General features: G+C 51.2%; 1 protein-coding gene across 1 annotated transcript in view; it reads left to right on the top strand.

Moving 5' to 3' along the window:
- KSR2 (kinase suppressor of ras 2) overlaps positions 1-23,037 on the top strand; it is a 368,992-nt gene that overhangs the window by 296,707 nt on the left and 49,248 nt on the right. Inside the window, exons 8-10 of the mRNA XM_075996606.1 lie at positions 6,435-6,511; positions 9,611-9,753; positions 17,742-17,910. Coding sequence (XP_075852721.1) covers positions 6,435-6,511; positions 9,611-9,753; positions 17,742-17,910 — 389 coding nt within the window. The remainder of the gene's footprint in view (positions 1-6,434; positions 6,512-9,610; positions 9,754-17,741; positions 17,911-23,037) is intronic.

Raw genomic sequence — 23,037 nt, 5'->3', positions numbered from 1 at the left:
TTACGGAGAGAACAGTGCTGGGCATTTCCTGGCGACTTTTTCTTTTTTGTGATGTCACAGGAGCCTGTGGTCTGATTTATAAGCCACTATTCCCCACCGCTCTTTCCTCGTTTGTCTTGTGGTTGGGGTTTTTTTTCCCTGTAAGTTGTAGGCTAAAGAGCTAAACCCTACTGAGTTTGAGCAGCGAGGGAGGGGGTGTTCTGATGTCCTGTACTGAGAGCCTTCTAGAAGCACCGATTCAAATAGATACCCCAGGGGAACCCCGATGAGACCAGAATGCTCAGCTGGGGTATGCAGTGGAACAAGCCTCGCTCCGAAAGGAATAATGCTTTAGTGATTTTTTGTTTTTTTTTTTTGCAAGAAGTCTTCAGAACTTCAGAAGCGCTGAATGCAGCGATCTGGGAAAAGGAAAGCAGGGGCAGGGGGTAGGGAAGATAATGAGAGATGGGAACTTGACTGTCCTTTAATTGCAAGTATCTGCTGCCAGAGGGGGGTCTTTGTCCCTTGCCCACCTCTCTTTCTGCCTTTCTCTCCCGTCCCCTCCCCCTTCGTGCCCAGAGCTCCAGCTACACTGAGCCAACAACCCCCGCAGCAGGCCACATGGCCACTCAGCGACACATCTTTGCACCCCATTGCTTCCACCTGGGTCTTTCTTGCATACCTCTGCTGGCTTTCATGTATCTTTCAAGCTCAGCTCAGCCGCCACTTCCTCCAGGAAGCCCTCCCTGACTCCCCTCAAATCTGAAGTGCCACACTCTGCCGTTTCCTGTCATACCATGTGACATACTACTACGTCGCACTTGTCTGTTTACCTGCCTGTCTCTCTGGCCAGACTTTAAACTATTTGCAGGTAGGGCCCTGTCTAGACTAGTCACTATTTATGGCTCCAGAGCCAGCACAGTGCTTGGCACACAGTAAGGGCTTAGTAAACATTGTCGGTGAGCGGATCTCCATGGGCACCTCTGGAGGGAGAGTGCTTCTTGCCAACACAAGGTCCCCAAACCAGGGTTCAAGTTCAGATTGGCTCATGTCTAAGAGCAGTCTGGGGGCAGTGGGGTGAGTGCAAAGATGCTCGTGCTTGAAGCCAGGAGAGATAGGTGTACTTCCCTAGGCAGTACATCTTTGCTAGATTGTAAAATCTAGCAAAAAGAAGGAAGAATTCTTTAAGGAATTATTTAAAGGAAGAATTCTTGTCCTATTTTAAAGGAAGAATTCTTGTCCTATTTTATTATCACACCCCCAGGGCCTAGCCAGCACAGCCCTTAGCACAGAGGAGGAACACAACAATGCTTTTTTGCATGCATGAGTGAATGAATTGTCCCGACTCTGCCCTTTCTTAGTGGTATGACTAGGCTGCTTACTGGGCCTCCATCTTGTTGGCTTTGAAATGGGCACAACAATATCTACCTCTTATGGGATTATTGTTTGGAGTAAACAGATCATAAATGGCTCAAAGCTGGTGCTGCTTCAATGTCTCCTCCATTGTCTATTAGGGGCCGGATTTTTTAAACGCTGAGCCCTTACTCAGGCTGGTTATCAAAGTCAGCTGGTACGGGGCGAGAGAAAGTGGGAGAAAAGAGGGATCTGTGCTGCTCAGAGCAAACTTTTCATAAGTTGGTAAGACTCCCAGGAGGACCCGTGTGACATTGACGTGACGACAGTCTTCCCAGCCGCAGTCTTGCCTGTCCCTCCTCGGTAGGCTGGCATTCTGATCCCAGCTCCGCGCCAGCTCTAAGCTTGTGTTTGTTTCACAGGCCCACTGGGGGCCGTGACAAATCTATTAAGAAAACAGCGGAGCTGCTCGTAAAAGGGACCATTTGTCCCGCCACGGCTCCGGGCAAGGTCCGTGGAGGTCCATTTTGCTTCTGGGCAAATGCTTGTCCCCCACCCTGACACCGTGGGAGAAGGGAGGGAAGGAAAAAGGAAATGAGAGAGGGATGTGTTTGCATTTCAGAAACTAAGAGGCATACGATTTGTAAGAAATAGAAGTCACTTTTCGGTTGGGCACGGTGGCTCACGCCTGTCATCCTAGCACTCTGGGAGGCCAAGGCGGGAGGATCACTCAAGGTCAGGAGTTCGAAACCAGCCTGAGCAAGAGCGAGACCCCATCTCTTTAGTAAATAGAAAGAAATTAATTGGCCAACTAAAAAATATATAGAAAAAATTAGCCAGGCATGGTGGCGCGTGCCTGTAGTCCCAGCTACTCGGGAGGCTGAGGCAGGAGGATCGCTTGAGCCCAGGAGTTTGAGGTGGCTGTGAGCTAGGCTGACGCCACGGCACTCTAGCTCAGGTAACAGACTGGGACTCTGTCTCAAAAAAAAAAAAAAAAAAAAGAAGTCACTTTTCAAAAACATTTTGATAGAAGACCCTGCCAGTCAGTAGCATCTGACAGATTTTCCTTCTGCCTTTACTTGTTTCCTTTTTCTTTTTCTTCCTTCATCTCTCCCTCTGTTGGTCTGGTATTTGTCCAGCAGCTAATAGGTACCCGTCACTTAAGGACGGAAGGGAACCGCAGCACTGGGCAAGACCCCTCTGCCCTCCAGATAAATCCCACATTTAATTTTCAGGCAGAGGCGACATCCAGCCGCTCCTTTGGGGGCAGTGAAGGGCTCCACATAAGCAACTTTTCTCCATAACTGAAGCTTGTCCTATTAAGCCTAAAAAAAAAAAAAATTAACCATTTGCAATGAAAAGTTTTCAATAAATCCTTCCCAAGTCGCCAGGCTCTGTGGGGCTGGCGTGGCGTTTGCGTGCACCCAGGGCGTGCCGAGTCCCTGCCTGCTAAAACGCTCGCCCGTCTGGTGCCCTTGTGGCCATGACTCAGGCCAAGTCACTCAGGGCGTGAGACTTGGGCATGTGAGCCTCGAAGCAGGTGGTCTCCCGATAAATCATACGCCGGTGGCTCTTTCTTCCAGAGCCACAAAAAGGCGAAAAGTCTACTTTAGGGTGATTTGCACGCGTTTCCAGCCGTAAGTGGGACGGGCTGCGTGTCCGCACGGTGCAAAGAGTCCCTGTGATCCTCTTCCCGCTCCCTCTCGAGTGTGTGCAATTTCAGGGCTCTGCTAATCCTGCCGACTCTATTAGCAGAGCCTGGATGTGCAGGCTCTGGTTCTTGACATCTGAACCCGCTATGTGCAGGGTTTAAGTGTCTGGGCATCGGAGATACGTCTTCTGGGGTTTTCTGTGCGAGCAGAGTGGGAGAGTGCATGCTCCTATTCTGACGCTGCAGCCCCGGGCTGGAAGGAGGAGGGTGTTCCATCCCCCAGCCCCGGGCCAGCCAGCGGTGCAGGAGGGCTTTTCCGTTACTGCAAGAGAGGAGCACGAAGCTGGAGAGAAAAACGTCAGGGAGGAGGGCGGGAAGCAGGCCGAGGCCACGGGAGCGCTCGCCTGTCCCGTCCTGTCCTGTGCTGGTTTGGCAGTGGTCCAGAGCTTCCGTGAAATTGCACACCGCTGCTTCAGGGCACTGAAGTCTTCTTCTCTAAGAAGACTTGTAGGTGGTGGTATCAGATAAGAAAAATTTATTTCTGGAAGCTTCCAGGGTGGAGTCTGGCTATTCCAAGTGCAGAAACTTCTTAGTAGGACTCCTACTGGGCAGATTGCCCCATGCAGGGAAACATCAGTCTGACCGTGTCACAGGACTTGCCCAAGGACCCCCCTCAGACAGCCAGCGCCGGTTGTTCCACTTCACCGTATTATTTTTTATGATCTTACGACAACTGCAATTGTTTTGTTTATTTGCTTGCATGTTTATTACCGCTCACTGTAAACAGAGGGTCACACTAGGCCCCGTTCAGTGTTGGGTGAATGAACGAAAGGCTCGTTTCCCATTGAGCAAAGCTCTGCGTCAGGGTTTTGGTGTAGCAGGGGTTAACCCATGGGGCCTGGGGCCTTCCCCAGAGATCTAAGGGCCTTAGAAAGGCAAAAGACAAAGAAAGCCAAGTCACAGTGACTTGGGACTTGTATTATCCTTGTGAAGTCAGGCAATGGCAGGGGGAACAGCTAGGTGACATCTGAGGCTTGTGTTAAGGAAGGGCACTTTGACTCAGGTAGCTCTAGCTCCCAGGAACCTTCTTTTCCCACCCTTACGCCCAAGATGTAAAGTAGGAAGAGTTTCAGAAGGTGTGGAGCCATCCAGCACAGTGGCTAAGAGCTGGGCTCGGGACCTCTGTCTCTTATTGGCTGTTTGACCTTGGGTAAATTATCCGAATTTGCTGAGCCTCAGTTTCTCGCTCTGTAAAATGGTCATAACAATCCTTGCTGCTGCTTAGGGCTGTGGTGAGGATTCAAGGAATTCTGTAAAGCGCTCAGAGCGTCACCTGGCATCTTGTGCACACTACCTAAGCATTAGCGCTTGTTAATTTCAGGGTCCTGCAGTCTTTGTGGTATTTGTGACCAAAAGCACCTCCCAGTGTTTTTCTCCATCATCTTAGGGTTTCTGGTGGCAAGAGCTGTGTCCCCTCTTTGTAGAGTCTGAATTTGCCTAAGTCAGCTTTTCCCAGTCTAACTCTGTCATTTCTTCAACACCCTGTCATGGGTAAATTTTGTCACATTTATGTATCTACTCTCCTATTATGTATTTACTATGTATAGTCCTTTTAACTGAAATAAATTTATATAAAGATGAAAACATATCATATGCATATCTATAAACAATATCTATGCATCATAATATCATGCATAAAAAATTGACATCACTTATTCACATAGGTAACCTGGAAAAAAAATAGATATTCAAATGGATAAATACGTTGATTAACTTCCCTTTGATACTGTTGCCTGTCTGAATCTAGGACTTGGGCTAGCACATGTTAGAAACCTTCTCTCTGCTGCAGTCAGAGTGGAAGAGAGTTGGGGGGGTCTCAGGTTCTCATGATGTTACTGAGCATCAGTTCACGATGCCCACGTTCTTCTTCACTTCCCTCTGCACCCTGGGCGGACAAAGACTGAACGAAAAGAAAGATCGGGGAAATGTGCACAGGTATTCCAAAACAATCAGCTAGGCCGGTGGTCCTCACACCTGAGCGTGCATCGGATTCACCTGGAGGGCTCGTTCAAACACTGATGGCGGCTTGCCGCGTCCGGCCCCGAGGGCTAACTCAGGCTGTGTCTGGGTGTGCGAGCCCTTCTGCCAAAGGGAACTGTCACATCCCTAGAGAGAAACAGGGTGCAGGACAACTCTGAAGTCCCACTTGTCCATGTCGCGCATGGGCCTTTCTGCTTGAATGCTGAACCTCTAAGCCGCCTGAGGGCAGTTAAGATGTTGGCTGTGGGGAGTGAGGCTGGCGAGCACAAAAATGGCCTGGCTGGGACACTTACGGCATCTTCCAGTGTGTACCTGTCCTACTGACATAAAACTCTAAAAGAGAAAGACAAGCCAGGCTGCAGTAACTTGGGATGTTTATTATCCTTGTGAAGTCAGGCAATTATGGATGAAAGAACAAGTGACATCAGAGGCTTGTCTGGAAGGGAGGTATTTTGACTCTAAACTCTTCAACCTACTGCCTCTGAAACGTAATACCTATTAACCGATTTCATCTTAATTGAAAGCCCTTGCTCAATGTCTCCTACAGCTTGGGCCTTTAAGAAAAATGAGAGGCCACCTTTGGGACCACTGACCCAGGCTTCTTGTCAGTTAATCTCAATTTTTCCATCTGTAAAATGGGAATGATTATAATACCCAATTTGTAAGGTGGTTATAAATACCAAATGACATAGTGTATGTAAAATGTTTAGTGCAATGGCTGGCAAACGAGTCTTCAGGTAAATGGTAGATGCTGATTAGGATTGTGGTGATGATGATAGTATAGACCAATAGGGGAAAGCGTGATGTTTGATGTTTTTCAAAGCATGGAGTCTACATGGGCACCGTTGGTGAGACAGTTGCCACCCACTCTTGGGCCACCCAGGACTGACCTGAGAGAGTGGGATGGCGGCAGCAGGCTCTTTCCTAAGTTAGCTTCCTGGGTTGCTAAGGATCTGTGCCTTCGTGGCAGCTGCCCCATCTCATCTCACCTCACATCTTGGTATCGAGAACTTTCCAGAGCTTTCTAGACCACTAGGGCATCTCATCCACCCACCCATCTATCCATCTATCTATCCATCTATCTATTCATTCACCTAGCCATTCATCCACCCATCCACTCATTAACCCAGCTGTCTCTTCTATCTACCCAACCTCTATCCATCCACCCATCCATCTATCCATCCACCCATCCATCTGTTCATTTGGCCATCTATCTAGCCACCTATCCACCCATCCTTCCGTCTACCTACCCATCCATCTACCCACCCATCTATTCACTCACCCATCTATCTCTCCATCTATCTATTCATTCACCCACCCATCCATCTATCTACCTACCTGTCCATCCACCTATCCATCCATCCACCCATCCATCCATCTATCCACACTTTTCTCTCTTTCTCTCTCTCAGGTTAAAGTGCCACAACAAATGCACCAAAGAAGCCCCACCCTGTCACCTGCTGATCATCCAGCGAGGAGGTAAGTATTTAACACTTCCTGTCCTAGGGGTGTGGTGGGGTGAGGGACTACCGCAGGCCGCTGGAGACAGCGATCCCACCCAGGCTGATTCTGGACTCCTCCCGACCCCCAGATGCTTGCCTGTCTCATTCCTTCCCTTCTGACACCCATCCTTCCTGACATCTGTCTCCTTTATCCATCCCTGTGCCTGTCCTTCCTAATCCCAGCTCCTGCAGGGGTCCCTCTGATACTTTAGCCCCCAAGTTTGTCTCCTTCCTCCCTAACCCCCGGCTCTCTCATCCCATCTCCTCTCCTAATTTCCAGTCTCTTCTCTTTCCCGTAACCCCGTCACTTTTCCTTCCCACTAAAAAGAGCGCTGGCTGCATGTTTTCCATTCTGTGCTTTCTGGACTTAGTCAATTGGGCTTGCAGAAGTGGGCACCGGGAGGGCTCTGGCTTGGGTCCGCTGGTTTGAGCCATCTCTGTCCCATCCCCTGGGGCCCTGCGAGTGTCTGGATCAACCTGTCTGGGGTAGGAGGTAGCAGCTACCCCTGGGAGAGCTACTACCACCAGGCTTCCACTGGGCAGAAGACAGACCAACTTGGCTGGAAAGAAAGACTAGAAGGAAAGGCTGTCCCCAGCCTGCCAAGGACACCATAGGAGCCACCTCCCTGGGACGCCTTGCCACCCAGCTTCCAAAGAATTTGCCCTGATTCCCACCTTGGGGGGTGGGCTCCCCGGACTCCATCATCCATATTGCAGTTCATCCCTTCCCCAAAGCAGGGGTCCTTGAACTTTTTAAACAGAGGGCCAGTTCACTGTCCCTCAGACCGTTGGAGAGCGCGGCGCACATTCCACACATGCGCACTGTGGGCCTGGGATGAGTCAGCTGCTAAGCAGGACAGGCAGCGGCAGCAAAACCACCCGTCGGGCCGGATAAATGTCCTAGGTGGGCCGCTTGTGGCCCTCGGGCCGTAGTTTGAGGACCCCTGCCTAAGAGACTCTAGGCCCGTGCTGTGCTGTCCAATACGGTATAGCTACTGGCCACATCTGACTTTTAAAATTTTGATGGCTTAAAATCAAATAGAAATACAGATTTAATTACTCAGTCACACCAGCCCTGTTTCAAGGACTCAGTGGCCACATGTGGCTACCACGTTGGACAGTGCAGATGTAGAGCACTTTCACCGTCACGGACAGTTCTCCTGGACATGGAGGGCCAGGCCCTTGCTAGTCCAAGCGTGGCCCACGGACCCGGCAGCATCGAGACCACCTAGGAACCCGGTAGAAGGGCACAGTTTCTGGCCCCATCCCCAGAGCTACTGAATTCACAATCGGCATTTTGTACGCGCTCTGCAGGGAACTCCTGTGCACGTGAATGTTGAGTCGTGCATGTAAACTAGATGCCTGCTAGGGCCAAGTTAGTAACCTAAGTTGACAGAAGCCGGCCAGGTGGGGGCTGTGGCACACTGGAGAGACCCCAAGTGCCGCCTAGAGGGTGTGGCCACGCCAGTAACAATGTGGACCTGTGTTGCCGGAATTTCTGACATTTCAAACAAAAGCCCCAAAAGAGAGTTTTATGTGCCATATGCTCATTTTTGAATGTTAGCAACTTACTAAAATATTTTAAACTCTTGGGGGTACCTCCTTGCGAACCCCCAATCTGTAGGTTGGATGGAGCCTTAGAGCCACCAGGGAGCAAGGCGAGGGCAGCAACGTGCTACTCCGGTACCTGCCCAGGCCGCCTCCTGCGTCTCCCGCCTCTCCCCGCTCCTCTCCCCTGGTCCTGCTCAGTCCCTGTTTCGGGGACTCTGTCCTGTTTTAGAATGAACCCAAGGGCAACTTAAAGGAGGAGATAAATTGCTGCAGAAAGCACGGTGATGCGTCCCAAAGCCATCGGGCCTTGGCATTGTTTCTCGCCACAAAGAGAGAGAACATTGCGAGTGAAGGCAAAGCCATCAGCTTATCTTGCCCCTGCCCACCCCACGTCCTTAATTGGGGGCCCTCTGGGCCCTGAGTGACTGTCTGCGCTCAAGGAGGCTATTTTAAAACCTGAATTCTCACCTCTCATGAGCCTCTGCCTCGGGTCAGCATCGCTGGGGAAATCGCCTCCCGCCCACTCCCTCTCCCTGGCTGGTTCTGCGGGGGCCTGACTCCCACGTGGAGGTGACAGCCAGCCTGCTGGGGGGCGACATTGGAGAAGGGCTCCCTCCCACCCACCTTAAGGCCGTGCTCCCTGGGCTGGAAGGCGGCAGGTACCTGTACGTACAAAGCACGCTGAACTTTCCAGAAGTCCGCCAGCTTCTTGCTCTTTCCACCCCCCTTGGTTGGAAGTTGAAAATGTAGTTGGTTTCCATGGTGATGGCAGCTCAGGCTAAGCAGAGGAATTAAATCCCTGGGTCAGTCGAAAGCTTTAACTTCTTAACCAACACTCTCCTCTCACCCCCGCGATAAAAAAAAAAAAAAAAAAAAAAAAAAAAAAGGAAAGGAAAACCCAGCTAACAAGTAATACCGGGCAACAGGTTTGCATTTGAGCTGCTTACTTTTATCCCTCACCCTGTTCCCTACGAGCAGGAGAAATGACAGAAGGGAGAGGGCCTTGCATGATGTGATTGGGATCAGGAAGCATTTATTTAGCATCAGCTGTGTGCCTGGCTTGCCGGGTGGGGAGGGCAGGAGCTGCCGAGCCTCTCTGGAAGTGTTTCAGTGTACGGCAGGTTGCCCAGGCCTGAGAAATCCCAAAAGTAGCAAAAAAAAAAAAAAAAAAAAAATGGTAGAGAAAGGAAGGTTAGAAAGCTCGTCCACTAACTACGGCCCCTGAGAAATCAGAGACCTCTTGTGTTTCAAATGAGTTTCAATTCTGAAATGAATGCCAATGTGGAGCAAGTATGGCATTGAAAATAAAACCCGGTAGCTTCAGCTGAATACTTTTCAGTTGTCCAAAGTCACCTACTGACAACCCGAAAGTGTTAGAAGGCACAGAGCATGCCCAGAGCCCACCGCAGAGACAGGATGACTTATCACTCTCAGAGACTTTTCCTCCAGCTGTAGGGTGGGCCTTCGAGGCGGGGTCTGAGCTGTGCTCTCCTGGCTCAACCGAAGCCAAGGCGGTACTTAAACTCCCAATTTGGTGTTTTTGACCCTACGGACCCAGCAAGGTTAGTCCGGACCGAGTCCGTCCCGTGCGACATCAACAACCCTCTGCGGAAGCCGCCCCGGTATTCGGACCTGCACATCAGCCAGACGCTGCCCAAAACCAACAAAATCAACAAGGTAAGGCTGGGCTTCCCCTGGGTCCGCATCGGTGGGTCTGGCAGTGCCAGATAAGGGTAGGAGGGAGGAAGGGATCGATGCGGCACTCCCTCCTGCCGCCCCCCTCCACCCCCTCCCCGGGCTCTCCTAGTTCTGTGTGGGTTGCGTTGAGTAAAGCTTGGGGGACAGCCATCGGTCGGGAGAGATTCGTGTGCCAGGAACGCCATTTAGAGGGAAGGCGCATGGGAATGAGAATGGACGAGGGTGTCCAGTACATTGCCATAGGGATGGGAGGAGAGACTTAAAGGGGGTTGCATTAGTGGTCCAGACCCCACCTGGTTGGCTTTGGGGGGGGGTTCACTGTCTGCCAGCACCAGCTTTGCAGATGCTTCTGGGCTTTCTGATACGTCTGTTGAATCACCTTTAACGTAACACATGACAGCTTGAGAAAGCACCTGTTGGCGTGTGCAAATCTTGCCTCCTCCCGTGTGGCTGGGAGTGTCCCTGGGATAGCTTTGGTGCAGGCCCATCAACAGACCAAAGGAAGGATGTGGAAATCATGCCAGAAATGTCTAGGCCACAATGGACAGACAGTGCACAGAGGACCCCCACTGACCACCTGTGTGAGGGCAGAAGCCAGCAGACTGGCTGCTGTTCTGAACTCAGGCCCCGAAGATGTCCCGCACACCCAGCCTCCCCCAGAAGCTCAGAAGTAGACCCCCGTCCCTTGGTTGGGGGGTCAGGAATTGGGACAGAAGGGGGTGGTGTGTTCCATGACGTCTAGGGACTCAACTGGGGAAACTCACACAGAAGGGGCCGGAGTCTTCTAGAACTATGGTCCCCAACCCCCAGGCCGCAGACCGGTGCCTGTCCATGGCCAATTAGGAACTGGGCCGCACAGCAGGGGTGAGAAGCAGGGGAGCGAGCGAAGCTTCCTCTGTTTACAGCCACTCCCCGTCACTCGCATCCCCGCCTGAGCTCCGCCTCCCCACCCACACCCATCCCCGGTCCGTGGAAAAATTGTCTTCCATGAAACCAGTCCCTGGTGCCAAAAAGATCGGGACCACTGCTCTAGAACAGGGATTGGCAAACTAAGGCCCACAGGCCAGATCCATTCCTCCACCTGTTTTTGTGATAAAATCCTACTGGAGCACAGCCACACTCATATATTCTATGGCTGCCTTTGTGCTATATAAGCAGAGTTGAGTAGTCACGACAGAGACCACGTTGCCTGCAAAGCCTAAAATATTTACTGTCAGGTCCTTTATAGAAAAAGTTTCCTGACCCCTTATTTGCAGGCTCCTGCGCTCATATGTCTGGTGTGTGGGCTGGGATGAGTTTACGTCTGGGCTCAGCAGAGATGTCAACTAGAGTACCCACGTGTGGACTTGCCTTGTGGCTTGGGCTTCCTCGCAATATGGCTGCCTTAGGATAATCAGGCTTCTTGCATGGCAGCTCCTGGCTCAAAGAGCATCTGAATTAGCAAACAAGGTGGAACTTTAGCAGTGTCATTTCTGCTGTACTTTACTAATGAAGGCAGTCACAGACCTGCTCAGGTTCAAAGGGAGGAGACATAGATTCCAACTCTCGATGGGAAGAATTCAAGAATGTGTAGTCAAGTTTTAAAATGCCCATGGTGGGCAGTAAGAGCACCAACCTCAGACGGTTGTTGTGGAGATGGAATTAAGTCAACATTTAAAAGGCACTTGGCGAAGTTGCTGGTACGTAGTTAGTGTCCAGGAAATTCTAGTGATTATCAGCAGCTTAAATCTTGGGGCCTCCCATCAAAATGTCAGGCTGAGTTCACTTGTCCTTGTTCCTTGCAGAAGATAGCATGTGAACCCCCTCTGCCCTTCCAGCAGTGGGGACCCTCTCTCCCAGAGACCTGAGGCCCCTGGGAAGTAGCCTTCCCAGTGCATCCTTGGTGACCCCTTCTTTCGTTTGTGACATCGTGAGGGACAAGGAGCTCAGAGTCACCTCGAGACCTCTCTCTCTGGCTTGACAAACACAACGAGCCTCTTGGTGTTGGGTGGGACAGAAACACGGGTCAGATGGATCAGTGCCTGTGACATGGTTCTGCTTGTCTGCCGGCAGGAGAATTTGATGAGGGAAACACATTAACCTCTGTTAAGAAAGCAACGTGGACGCGAAGCTGGACGGATCTGTCATAGGGCCGGGTTATTTTTCCCCCTTTCTCTTCTCACTGCCTTCGCACAGATTCTTCTTGTCAGGCGATGATGTGGTCAGTGCAGTGCATTTCCGAGCCAGTTTGGTCTGAGGATTTTCTTCTCATTGCTCGCTGTCTTCTCTCCTGTCTAGCTCCGTCACTCCAGGTTCAGAGAGGCCTGTTTTTTCCCCTGGCATGGTGGGTGGAGTGTAGATTCTGGAGGCCAGGCTTGTGGCTCAGCTCCCTAACTTGCTGTGTGCCTGTGGGCAGGTTATTTCAAGATCTGTCTGCCTTAGTCTTCCCCTCTGTAAAATGGGCAGTATACAGTAGCTGGTGTTATTGGGGTTGTCTAGAGGATTCAATGCGTGATACATGTAAAGGATTTGGTCCAACATGGAACACTCAGGGCCAGGAAGTAGCTTGATGGTGGTGAAGACAGAGGAGGAAGAGGAGGAGGAAGAAGAGTGAAATGAGAAAGAGGAGGAGGAAGCTAACCATTCTTAGCTTGTAGGAGAAGTAAGAAAGAGAGGAAGAGGAAGGAAGAGGAAGAGAAGGAAGATGGATGGAGGAGGAGGATGGATGGATACTGGGGTAGGAGGATGAAGAATGGAGGAAGAGGAGGAGGAGGATGAAGAATGAAAAAGTAGGAAGAGGATGAAGCATGGAGGAGGATGGAAAATGGAGGGGGAGGAAGAGGAGGATGGAAAATGGAGGAGGAGGAGGATGAAGCATGGTGGAAAAGGAAGAGTAAGATGGAAAATGGAGGAGGAGGAGGAAGCATGGAGGAGGAGGAAGAGGAGGATGGAAAATGGAGGAGGAGGAAGAGGAGGATGGAAAATGGAGGAGGAGGAAGAGGAGGATGGAAAATGGAGGAGGAGGAAGAGGAGGATGGAAAATGGAGGAGGAGGAGGATGAAGCATGGCAGAAGAGGAAGAGTAGGATGGAAAATGGAGGAGGATGGAAAATGGAGGAGGAGGAAGAGGAGAATGGAAAATGGAGGAGGAGGAGGATGAAGCATAGAGGAAGAGTAGGATGGAAAATGGAGGAAGAGGAGGATGAAGCATGGAGGAGGAGGATGGAAAATGGAGGAAGAGGAGGATGAAGCATGGAGGAGGAGGATGGAAAATGGAGGAGGAGGAAGAGGAGGATGGAAAATGGAGGAGGGGGAGGATGAAGCATGGAGGAGGAGGATGGAAAATGGAGGAGGAGGAGGATGAAGCATGGCAGAAGAGGAAGAGGAGGATGGAAAATGGAGGAGGGGGAGGATGAAGCATGGAGGAGGAGGATGGAAAATGGAGGAGGAGGAGGATGAAGCATGGCAGAAGAGGAAGAGTAGGATGGAAAATGGAGGAGGGGGAGGATGAAGCATGGAGGAGGAGGATGGAAAATGGAGGAGGAGGAGGAGGAGATGGAGTTGGCTGGAGAAGCAGCAGCAGCACTGGCGTCCGCCAGCCCCTAGGGGACCAGCCTGCCACCCTTGCGCTTGCGCGTCACGGCGTCGAAGCGCCACCCACAGTGGAGGCGGAGAGCTGCGTGCCGCGCCGAGCTGTGCAGAGCGGCTGCGTGCTGTCGTCAGTTGGCTGCAAGGAACAGAGACCTGCCGAGGCTGGCTCAGAAAAATTAGTTGTCTACGGTGAGGACAGACGTGGGGCAGTAAGAGGAAGGGAAGTCGCCATTTAGGAGCTGGGCCGCATGACACTGGACACGGAGGACGGTCTTGAGCTCGGGCCAGCTCCTCGGACCCAGTGCAAGTGCGTGGGTCATCGCCTGGCCCTGCGTTGTGGCGGTGACTCAGCCACTCCTCGTGCGTCGCCCTGCTGTGTGACAGCTGGCTGGAGTCCTCCTCCTCTTACCTTTTCTCTCTGTCGCCATGTCGGCCCTCCCCCGACAGCCCTCGGCGTCTTTGCTTTCTGGCCATCTTGGCTCCTCTGTTCTCCTCGAGCCTCGTCTTATCTCAGCCTTTGCCCCTGGTGCTGCTCTTCCTCCTGCTGGCCGTACCCAGTGTCCTAGGTCACTGGCCGGCTGCCGTGGTGCTCTGACCGCTGGCCCTGCCTTGGGAGTGGGGTCTGGCGGTCGCAGGACGGTGTGTCTGTTTAGGGCCGTCCACCCGGCACAGCGGCAGGGGGGGAGGGTGGGGAGAGCGGTGACCCCACGGCCACAGCCGGGGGCGTGGGGACCTGGGCAAGTCCACGTGCTTCTGTTTGATTTCCAGAGTCTGATGCGAGTTTCTTATTCCTCAGTACAGCTTTGTGTTTCTGCTTCTGGGCTGGGAGTTGGGGACCCGTGTGTGACTCCAGGAAGTCACCCCCGTCTCTGTGTCTCACTGTCCCCACCTACAGAATGAAGAGGTTGGACTGGATGGTCCAGAGGGATGTTTCCAGATCTTATCTGTGTGCAGAGAGAGGAATGATGCCATCAGCCCTTCCCTGCACGATCTGGTAAAGTTCCCCTCTGATGGAACATCGCTGCCAGTCACTGGGCCCACTGGGACACAGATCCGGGTCTCCCCTGCGGAAGGAACTTCCCCTCCCACTGTAACGGTTCTGCCAGGGAAAGTGAGCACCGCATGTATGCATGAGTCTGTCTATCCACATCTGCCCCGAGCTATAGCGATGACAAAGACCCAGTTTCTGTCCTAAAAGGGGTAGAGATAATTCCTTCCACCATAAAAGCAATTTTTCCCTCCTTCCACCTTTCCTTGCTTTCTCTGGATTCATTCGTTCATATAACATTTATTAGCAATCTCCTGATTTTGTGTTTGTGCTGAGTTCTGCAGATTCCAAGATGAATGAGACACATCTAATGGGAAGACGTATAGCCCTTCCTCCTCCTTCCCTCCCTCCCTCTCTCCATCCTTCCAGCCCTTCCTCCCTTCATTCCTTCCTTCTCTATATTCATGGATCGGAAGGGCAACATAGTTAAGATGTCGATTCTCCTCAAAATCAATATACAGGCTTAACACAATTCCTCTCTAGATCCCAGCAAGATTCTTTTTGTAGATAAAGACAATATTATTCTAAAAGTTCTATGGAAAAAAAAAAGGAACTAGAATAACTAAAACAATTGGAAAAAGAATGAAGCAGGAGGATTCAGTGTATCCAGTTTCAAGATATATTTATTATATAGCCACAGTAATCAAGGCTGAAAATGATACACCCATGGCACGTAAGCACACAACGTGTTCGCTGTCATTGGCCATTAGGGAAATGCAAATTAAAAGCATAAGGAGATATCACCGTACTCTTACTAGAATGGCTAAAATAAAAAATAAAAAAAAATAGTGACAGCACCAAACGCTGCCTAGGATGCAAAGAAAATCACTCATACTTTGCTGGTGTGAAATGGTGCAGCCACTCTCGACAACAGTTTTTTCACTTTCTTTAAAAACTAAACACGCTATTACTATATTATCCAGAAATTGCACTCCGGGGCATTTATCTCAGAGCAATGAAAATGTGACGTTCACGTAAAGCCTGTGCATAAATGTTTATAGCGGTTGTATTCACAGAAGCTAACAAGAGGAAACGACTTAGATGTCCTTCAGTGTGTCGCGAATGGTTCAGTGGCAGTGTGTCCAGATTGTAGACTACTACTCAGCCGTGAAAAGGAACTGTCGACACTTGTGACAACTCAGATGGAATCTACAGGGAATTATTAATATTCTGAGTGTAGAAAGTCAATCCAAAAAGGTTACACACTGTATGGTTCCATTTATGTATAACTTTGAAATGACAGTCATAACGAGACGAGAGAATTGAGTGTCTGGCAAGCTGAGTGGGACACTCTCGTGGGCATCCCAGACGTGTTGGCTAGCCTGTTGGTTATGTGAGTTGGGGGTGACACCAAGGACTGAGCCCTGGGGCACAACGACATTAGTGGGTCCCAGAGGAGAGGGAGAAACAGCAAAGGGGATTGAGAAGGGGTGACCAGTGAGACAGAGGGAAAACCAGGAAAGTGCTGGATTCTGGAAGACAAGAAGTGTGCAAAAGGCCACAGAGGGGACTGATGGGTGGGTCTGACAACATGTCAACGAGTGGTGTCCGAGGAGCGGTGGGCACAAAAGGCATTTGGGGGTGAGTTTAAAAGAGAGAAGACTGGAGCCACTAAGTCTAGATAACTCTTCAAAAGGGGTTTGCTGCAAGAGGAACAGGGATGGAAGGTGGTTGGAAGTAGAGATTGGACCAAAGGAATTTGAGTATAAGGATGGGAGAGGACATAGCACGTCTCTGTGCGGATAGGAATAGTGCAATAGAAAGTGAAAAATTGAAGAAGGTTCTAGAAAAAGTTTTTAGACAGGAGAGATGACGTTAGGGGTGCACCAAAAGAAAGTGAAAAACGGACCCAGTTGAGAGTGGAAATTGTCACGTGCAACTGTGCTGAGAAGTTTACGTGCTTCCGTGTCATTAATCTTCACGCAGCCCTGGGCATTTGACGTTACAATTATTTCCATTTTGCAGTGGACAAAACTGAGGCGTGGAGTCGTTAAGCATTTTGTCCCCGATGCACAGGGAAGAGGTGGCTGTGGGGTTTGAGTCCGGGTTTGCCTGACTCTGGATTCGGCTTGTGTTAATTTCCTGGTGCTGCCGTAGCAAGTGGCCACACCCTGAGGGACTCAAATGAGAGAGGTTCATCCTCACACAGTTCTGGAGGCCAGAAATCCCTTCAAGATCTCTCAAGATGCCCGCAGGGCTGCCCGGGGGAGGCCGTGAAGGACAATCTGTTCCACACCTGTCCCGGCCTCCAGTGGCCCCGGCAGTCCGTGGCTTGTGGCTGCGTTGCTCCAGTTCTACCTCTGTCTGCTCTCGGTGTCTGTCCTGTCCTGTCTCTTTTTTTTTTTTTTTTTTTTGAGACAGAGTCTCACTCTGTTGCCCAGGCTAGAGTGAGTGCCATGGCGTCAGCCTAGCTCACAGCAACCTCAAACTCCTGGGCTCAAGCGATCCTCCTGCCTCAGCCTCCCAAGTAGCTGGGACTACAGGCATGCGCCACCATGCCCGGCTAATTTTTTCTATATACATATTAGTTGGCCAATTAATTTCTTTCTATTTATAGTAGAGACGGGGTCTCGCTCTTGCTCAGGCTGGTTTTGAACTCCTGACCTCGAGCAATCCGCCCGCCTCAGCCTCCCAGAGAGCTAGGATTACAGGCGTGAGCCACTGCGCCCAGCCTGTCCTGTCTCTCATAAGGACATTTGTCATTGGATTTGGGGCCCTGATCCAGGATGATCTCAACATCCTCACCTTGGTTCCATCTGCAAAGACCCTCGTTCCACATGAGACGGGGCTTTGAGGTTCCGGGTGGGCTTATCTCTCGGGAGACGCTATTCAACCCCCCACGCTGCTCCTAAGGCACCCCATCAAGGCACACTCGGATCCTGTCTCCGTCCTTGTTTTCGGGCTGGTGCAGGGAGCGAGGAGAGACAGGCGGGGCTGGCTCCGACGGAGCCACGAGCGAGAAGGCTGCGGCTCACTGTCACACTCACCCTGGCGCCATCAGGCTAGTGATTCTTTAATAAACACTCAGGAGGAGAGGCGTCAGGACAGGAGGGGTGTTCTGGGCACCTCCGCGTGGGGTTTTCCAGAATCAAAGAGGCCCGGGGTGCATGGCTGTCACCTGTGCAGTCTTCATTCCCTGGTACCCTTGCCAGCCGGGGCCACTGGTCCCTCCGTGGCTGGATGCAGGCGGCCGGGATGGGGAGGGAGGCAGGACTGTGGGTGGATGCAGAGAGGGAGGACGAGGATGCTGAGGATGCTGGGGGGGGGGACGAGGGGGGCCTCTTCCTGCTCCGCTCACCCTCCCGCTGTGTCTCCGTGTCCCTGACGCCTGCGCCGCTTTCTCCCTGCAGGACCACATCCCCGTCCCTTACCAGCCGGACTCCAGCAGCAACCCCTCCTCCACGACGTCCTCCACGCCATCCTCGCCAGCGCCCCCGCTCCCCCCCAGCGCCACGCCGCCCTCTCCCCTGCACCCTTCCCCGCAGTGCGCCAGGCAGCAGAAGAACTTCAACCTGCCAGGTACCTCCGCGCCCGGGGAGACGTGGGGCGGGCAAGTTGGAGGGGCAGAGATTGGGGGGGCAGCCCATGCTTGAAGGTTGATGACCAGAGAGGGCCTGGTCATCCGGTGCGTGGACTGACCTTCGCCGTATGCTGGGCAAGTGCCACGTGTGACCGTGTTTAATCTTTAGATTTACCTCATTACCGCCAGGTAAGTGTGACCAGCTCCGTCTCGCAGATCAGGAAAGTGAGGCTGCATCCTGAGACTTAACCCAGGTGTCAGGACAGCGCTGCGAGTGGGCAGTCTGGTCTCCCGTGTTCCTGCTCTGTGGCTTCACCTCCAACAGCACATGGCTGGGTGAGATGATCTGGAAGGTTCCTCCAGCTCATGAATTCCAGGGCATTCATGCTGTCAACCTGGGCTTTGAGAGGATGATGGAGAAGCCACTTGTTAGACATTCTGGCTTCTTGGCCCCGTTTGTCATGAGACCTAAGAAGAGGACACTTTTCTTCCTTCAGGTGGACCAGACCTAAGGGTCTCCCAACCTCTTCTGGGGTGCAGCCTAGTTCCTCTTCGAGAGCCCCAAGAATGTTTCCAACTTGGCCATAGTTGTCACACTGCAGCCGACTTCAAGAGGGAGTCTGATGGGACTGGCTTGGACACTTGGAACCAGGGTCTAGATCTGTGTCGTTCAGTGTGGCATCCACTGGCCACAGGTGGTGATTTAATTTTAAAGGAATTAAATATAATCCAAAATGAAATTCCTTAGTTACACCGGCTACATTTTGAGTGCTCAACTGCACAATGTGGCTGGTGGCTGCCGTATTGGACAGCTCAGGGGTAGAACACTTCCATCATCACAGAAAGTTCCACCAGACAGTGCTGGTCTAGGGGCCCATTTCCTCCTTAGTCATTGAGCTTCACAGTGGGGGGAAAAGTCCCAGGTCTTTGGCCACAGGTCACACCTCCAAGCTGAATGGAGCCCTCCGCACACCTGGGAAACACCCGGATACGACCACCCAGCCGAGGACAAACCGATCACGTCACCTGCCACCCTGTTTTGATTTGGGCTGTGTCCATGGAGATATGGGGTATATTTTGAAGTTTTACAACTTTGGGGCTTTTTGGTTGAGTTCAAAACCGAGGCAGCCTCATGTCCACCTGGTGTGAGGGCCACTCACCTAGCAGCCACCAAGGCCCCCAGTGTGAGTCACCAGCTGAATCATCTTAGTGTCACCAAGTCAATTAGGCAAATCGCCCAGCACCTGCACAGGTTGAAGGCCGCCACTGCCGTCTCATTTCCACTTCTCCGCAAGGGGGTGAATGGGATGGGATCCCCCAGTACCCCATGACCACCCGAGCTTGGGGGGCAGGTCCCTTAGCACCTTTCTTCTCTCAGCCAGAGTCCCCAAGGAGGGGTCTGGGCCAACATGCTGTGCTAGCCTGCTGCCTGAGCCACCCCACTCCGTGACTTGTCATGGCAAGGTCCTGGCCTCCTTTCGGGACTGGGCTAAGGGGTCTTTTGGGGGAAGGTGCTTTAGCAGGGCAGTTAAGAGTATGGGCTCTGGAGCCAGGCCACTTGGGTTCAACCCCAGCTCTACCACTTAATATCTGCATGATGTCGGGCAAATGACTTCTCTCTCTGGGCCTCAGTTTCCCCAGGTGTAAAATGGAGATAATCATAGTACCCATCTCATAGAATCATTGCAGGACTGAATATACAGACACAGCTTAGCAGACTGACAGTCTCATTGAAGAAAGGTGAACTCAACATACACGAGCTCCTTGTATTATTGTTAAACACAATAATAACAAAATACAGTGATGACCTTTTTTAAAAAATATTTCTCATCAGTGCTGCTAATTAATAGGGGGGGCCTAGACAGAATCGTGGGACTAAAGATGAAATCCCCATCTTGGTATTAGGAGTGTGAATTGAACTAAACTTTGGGGGGAAATAATTTGGCATTATCTGTTAGAGTTTTAAATGTGCATTCCTTCGACCGGCAACATCACTGCTAGGAATTCATATACACAAATGCACACGTTAGGGCACAGGGACCTGATTGTAAGGGCTTCATTGTAATAGTGAAAAACTGAAATCAACCCCAAATGCCCAATAAGAGGAGAATGGTTGAAAACACTGTAATATATTAATGTCTGTATAACCAAATACTTTGCAACCTTTAAAAGGAATGCAGTACTCTATGTAGATTTCCTGATATGGAAAGATATCCATAATTTTAAGTGGAAAAGTAAGTTATTTGCAAAATAGTTGGTATAATAACATTCTATATGTTGTAATATTACATATATTTATGTGAGTATATATATGTATACATGCACAAAAAAAGTCTGTAAGAACTTCTGGTGGCTGCTGGGGGGAGAGGGGTTTTCTCTTATGCACGTCTATAATGTAGCATGTGAAAAACAAATGAAGGTGTCAGCAGGTCTGGTTTTTTCTGGAGGTTCTTGAGAAAAATCCACTTCCTTATATTTTCTCAGCTTCAAGGGGCTGCCCATATTCCTTTGTTCGTGTCCCCTTGTCACCTCCATTCTCTGCCTCCGTGGTCACAGTCCTTCTCTGACTCTGTCTCCCTGACTCTGACCCTCCTGCACCCCTCTTATAAGGCCCCTCGTGATGCCATGGGGTCCACCCAGGTAATCCAGGGTAATGTCCCCACCTCAAGATCCTTAACTTAATCTCCTTTGCAGAGTCCCTTTTGCCGTGTAAGGTAAATGCATTCACAGTTGGCAGGGATTAGAATGTGCACATCTAGGGGGTGGGGCGGGGCGGGGAGCTCATTCCTTTGCCCACAACCATTCTTACTCTCATCAAGGTTTTTTTTTTTTTGCTTTTCGGAGACAGAGTCTTGCTCTGTTGCCCAGGCTAGAGTGAGTGCTGTGGCGTCAGCCTAGCTCACAGCAACCTCAGACTCCTGGGCTCAAGCAATCCTACTCCCTCAGCCTCCCACGTAGCTGGGACTACAGGCATGTGCCACCATGCCCGGCTAATTTTTTCTATATATGGTTTTAGTTGGTCAATTAATTTATTTCTATTTTTAGCAGAAACGGGGTCTCGCTCTTGCTCAGGCTGGTTTCGAACTCCTCACCTTGAGCAATCTGCCTGCCTTGGCCTCCCAGAGTGCTAGGATTACAGGCATGAGCCTCCATGCCCGGCCTCTCATCGAGTTTATAGCACAGTGGTAGAGACAGATGTTAGCCAAGCAAACACTCACGTGGAAATAGGATTATACATCGCGATAAGGGAAGGACGATCAATCGTAAAGGGAAAGAGCAATGCCACGTGCAAATGCAAGAGGAGAACACGTTTGGGTTGAAGGACAGAGACGGCTGAGTTCTGAAGATGGGGCAGGCAGGGGCTGAAAGAATGTCACAGTGGCATCCCAAGTGCCATAAGCAGGGGACAGTGGCACCTCGTAAGACTTAGAGCTGCAGGGCTGAGGCCTGACAGGGGTTTAGCTTTTATCTGAGACCCATTGGGAAGCAATTGAAAGGTTCCAGCAGAAGGGAACGTGGCCCTTCTTCCTGGCTTCTAGAAGACCACACCGGCTGCTCTCTGGAGGGACAGTGAGGTTGCAGTGGACTCTCGTAAGTGGCCCGCCCGTCTCTCCCAGCTCCTCTGCAGCCCGGTCCCAAGTCCTCTCGGGTGCTGCAAGCCAGCAGCCACTCAGCCCTCCCTGGCGGCCCACTCGGGGTCACCAGCTGTTCTTTGGAGCCACTTCTCGCTGGTGTCTGTTATCAGCTGGAAGAGCAGGTCTCCCAGTGACATCTGTCATCCTCCTCTGGCCACTCATGTCCCTTCGAGTCATCAGGAACGAGCTGTTCCATGGCACACAGAGGGGCCAGGAGGGCGCTGGCTCTGGGCATGGCGGCGTCTGCTGGTGTCTCGTTGCCCGACACCTGTCCCTTCTCAGACTCTTGGTCTCCACTGCCCACCCCCTCCTTCTCAAAAGCGCATGACTGCCAGCTAACCTCGTCTGCAGACACGGAGTCCCCATCACGCCAGAGCCGGGGAGGGAAGAGACCAGCTAAGCCTCTTGAGAACCACGGGTGGTTTTTATTGTGTTACAGATTTTAGCCCCTTGTTAACTAATAAAATGGCTATATGCAGTGAAAAACCTAGGTTATCCAACAGGAAAAAAAGGTCCCCAAAGTCACTGAGGGTGCTTTTCTTTTAAAGCTTTGCTTTGTCACTGTGAATACGTTGCTTCCTGTCCTGTACACCCCATTTTCTAGAATCAAAAAATGCATCTATCGGGACTCCAACTATTTGAGATAATCAGGAATTGGATGAAGCCTGAGGCTTCTGCTATTTTATCTGTGATAAAAGAGAGTGGATTAATTCAACAAATATGTGTCGCACGCCCACGGGTACAAGGCACAGACCCGGGAGTTTGGCGTCCTGAGATGGCAGGACTTGTCCTCTATCTTGGAGGAGTTTATAAATCACGTCCGACCCCAGGGGGAATGTTCCGTCCGCTTCCCCAAAGCAATTGATTTAGCACTTGAGACTGTCCAGTGGTTTCTTAATTATAGATCATTCCTGTCTATTAGTACAGAGAGCTCAGAACGAGGTCTGCTGATTCACCGCAGCTAATACGGACTCCGCACCTTCTGTGCACTCTGTGTCACGCAGCCATGATCCCAGCCCTTTGAGGAAGGGACCCTTACTGTCCCCACTTTGCACACGTGGACCCTGGGCCTTGGCCAGACTTGTTCAGCTTTTGCAAGTAGCCAAAGGCAGAGCAAGGATTCTGCCTTACGAGCCCCGCTTCTAGACTCCAGGCTTGAAAGTACTGTGCTGACATTCGGTCAACCAACGCCAGGGGCGGCCTGTCTCCCCCGTGCCATCAAATTGTTTCTGGAATTGGCTCCATCGGTTTGGACTCATGTCTGACCACGTCCCTGCCCCCTTCACTTGCTTAAGGATCTAAACCTCTTTGTACTCTTTGTACCCCACCCTAGACCACCCCTATCGTAGGCGCCATATCCTAATGGAGTAAGTGGTAATGTTAGCGTTAAAGTTTCTGAGACCCCCGGGCTCTGTTGAGTGACCTAAAAGGAATTATAGGAGAACCAACAGTAAAATCTAGGCAATCTCTTTTTAGCTATTTTCCTCCTAA

The sequence above is a fragment of the Microcebus murinus genome, chromosome 22 (assembly GCF_040939455.1).
Source record: "Microcebus murinus isolate Inina chromosome 22, M.murinus_Inina_mat1.0, whole genome shotgun sequence".
Lineage (NCBI taxonomy): Eukaryota > Metazoa > Chordata > Mammalia > Primates > Cheirogaleidae > Microcebus > Microcebus murinus.
This window is presented reverse-complemented; position numbering and strand designations above follow the sequence as displayed.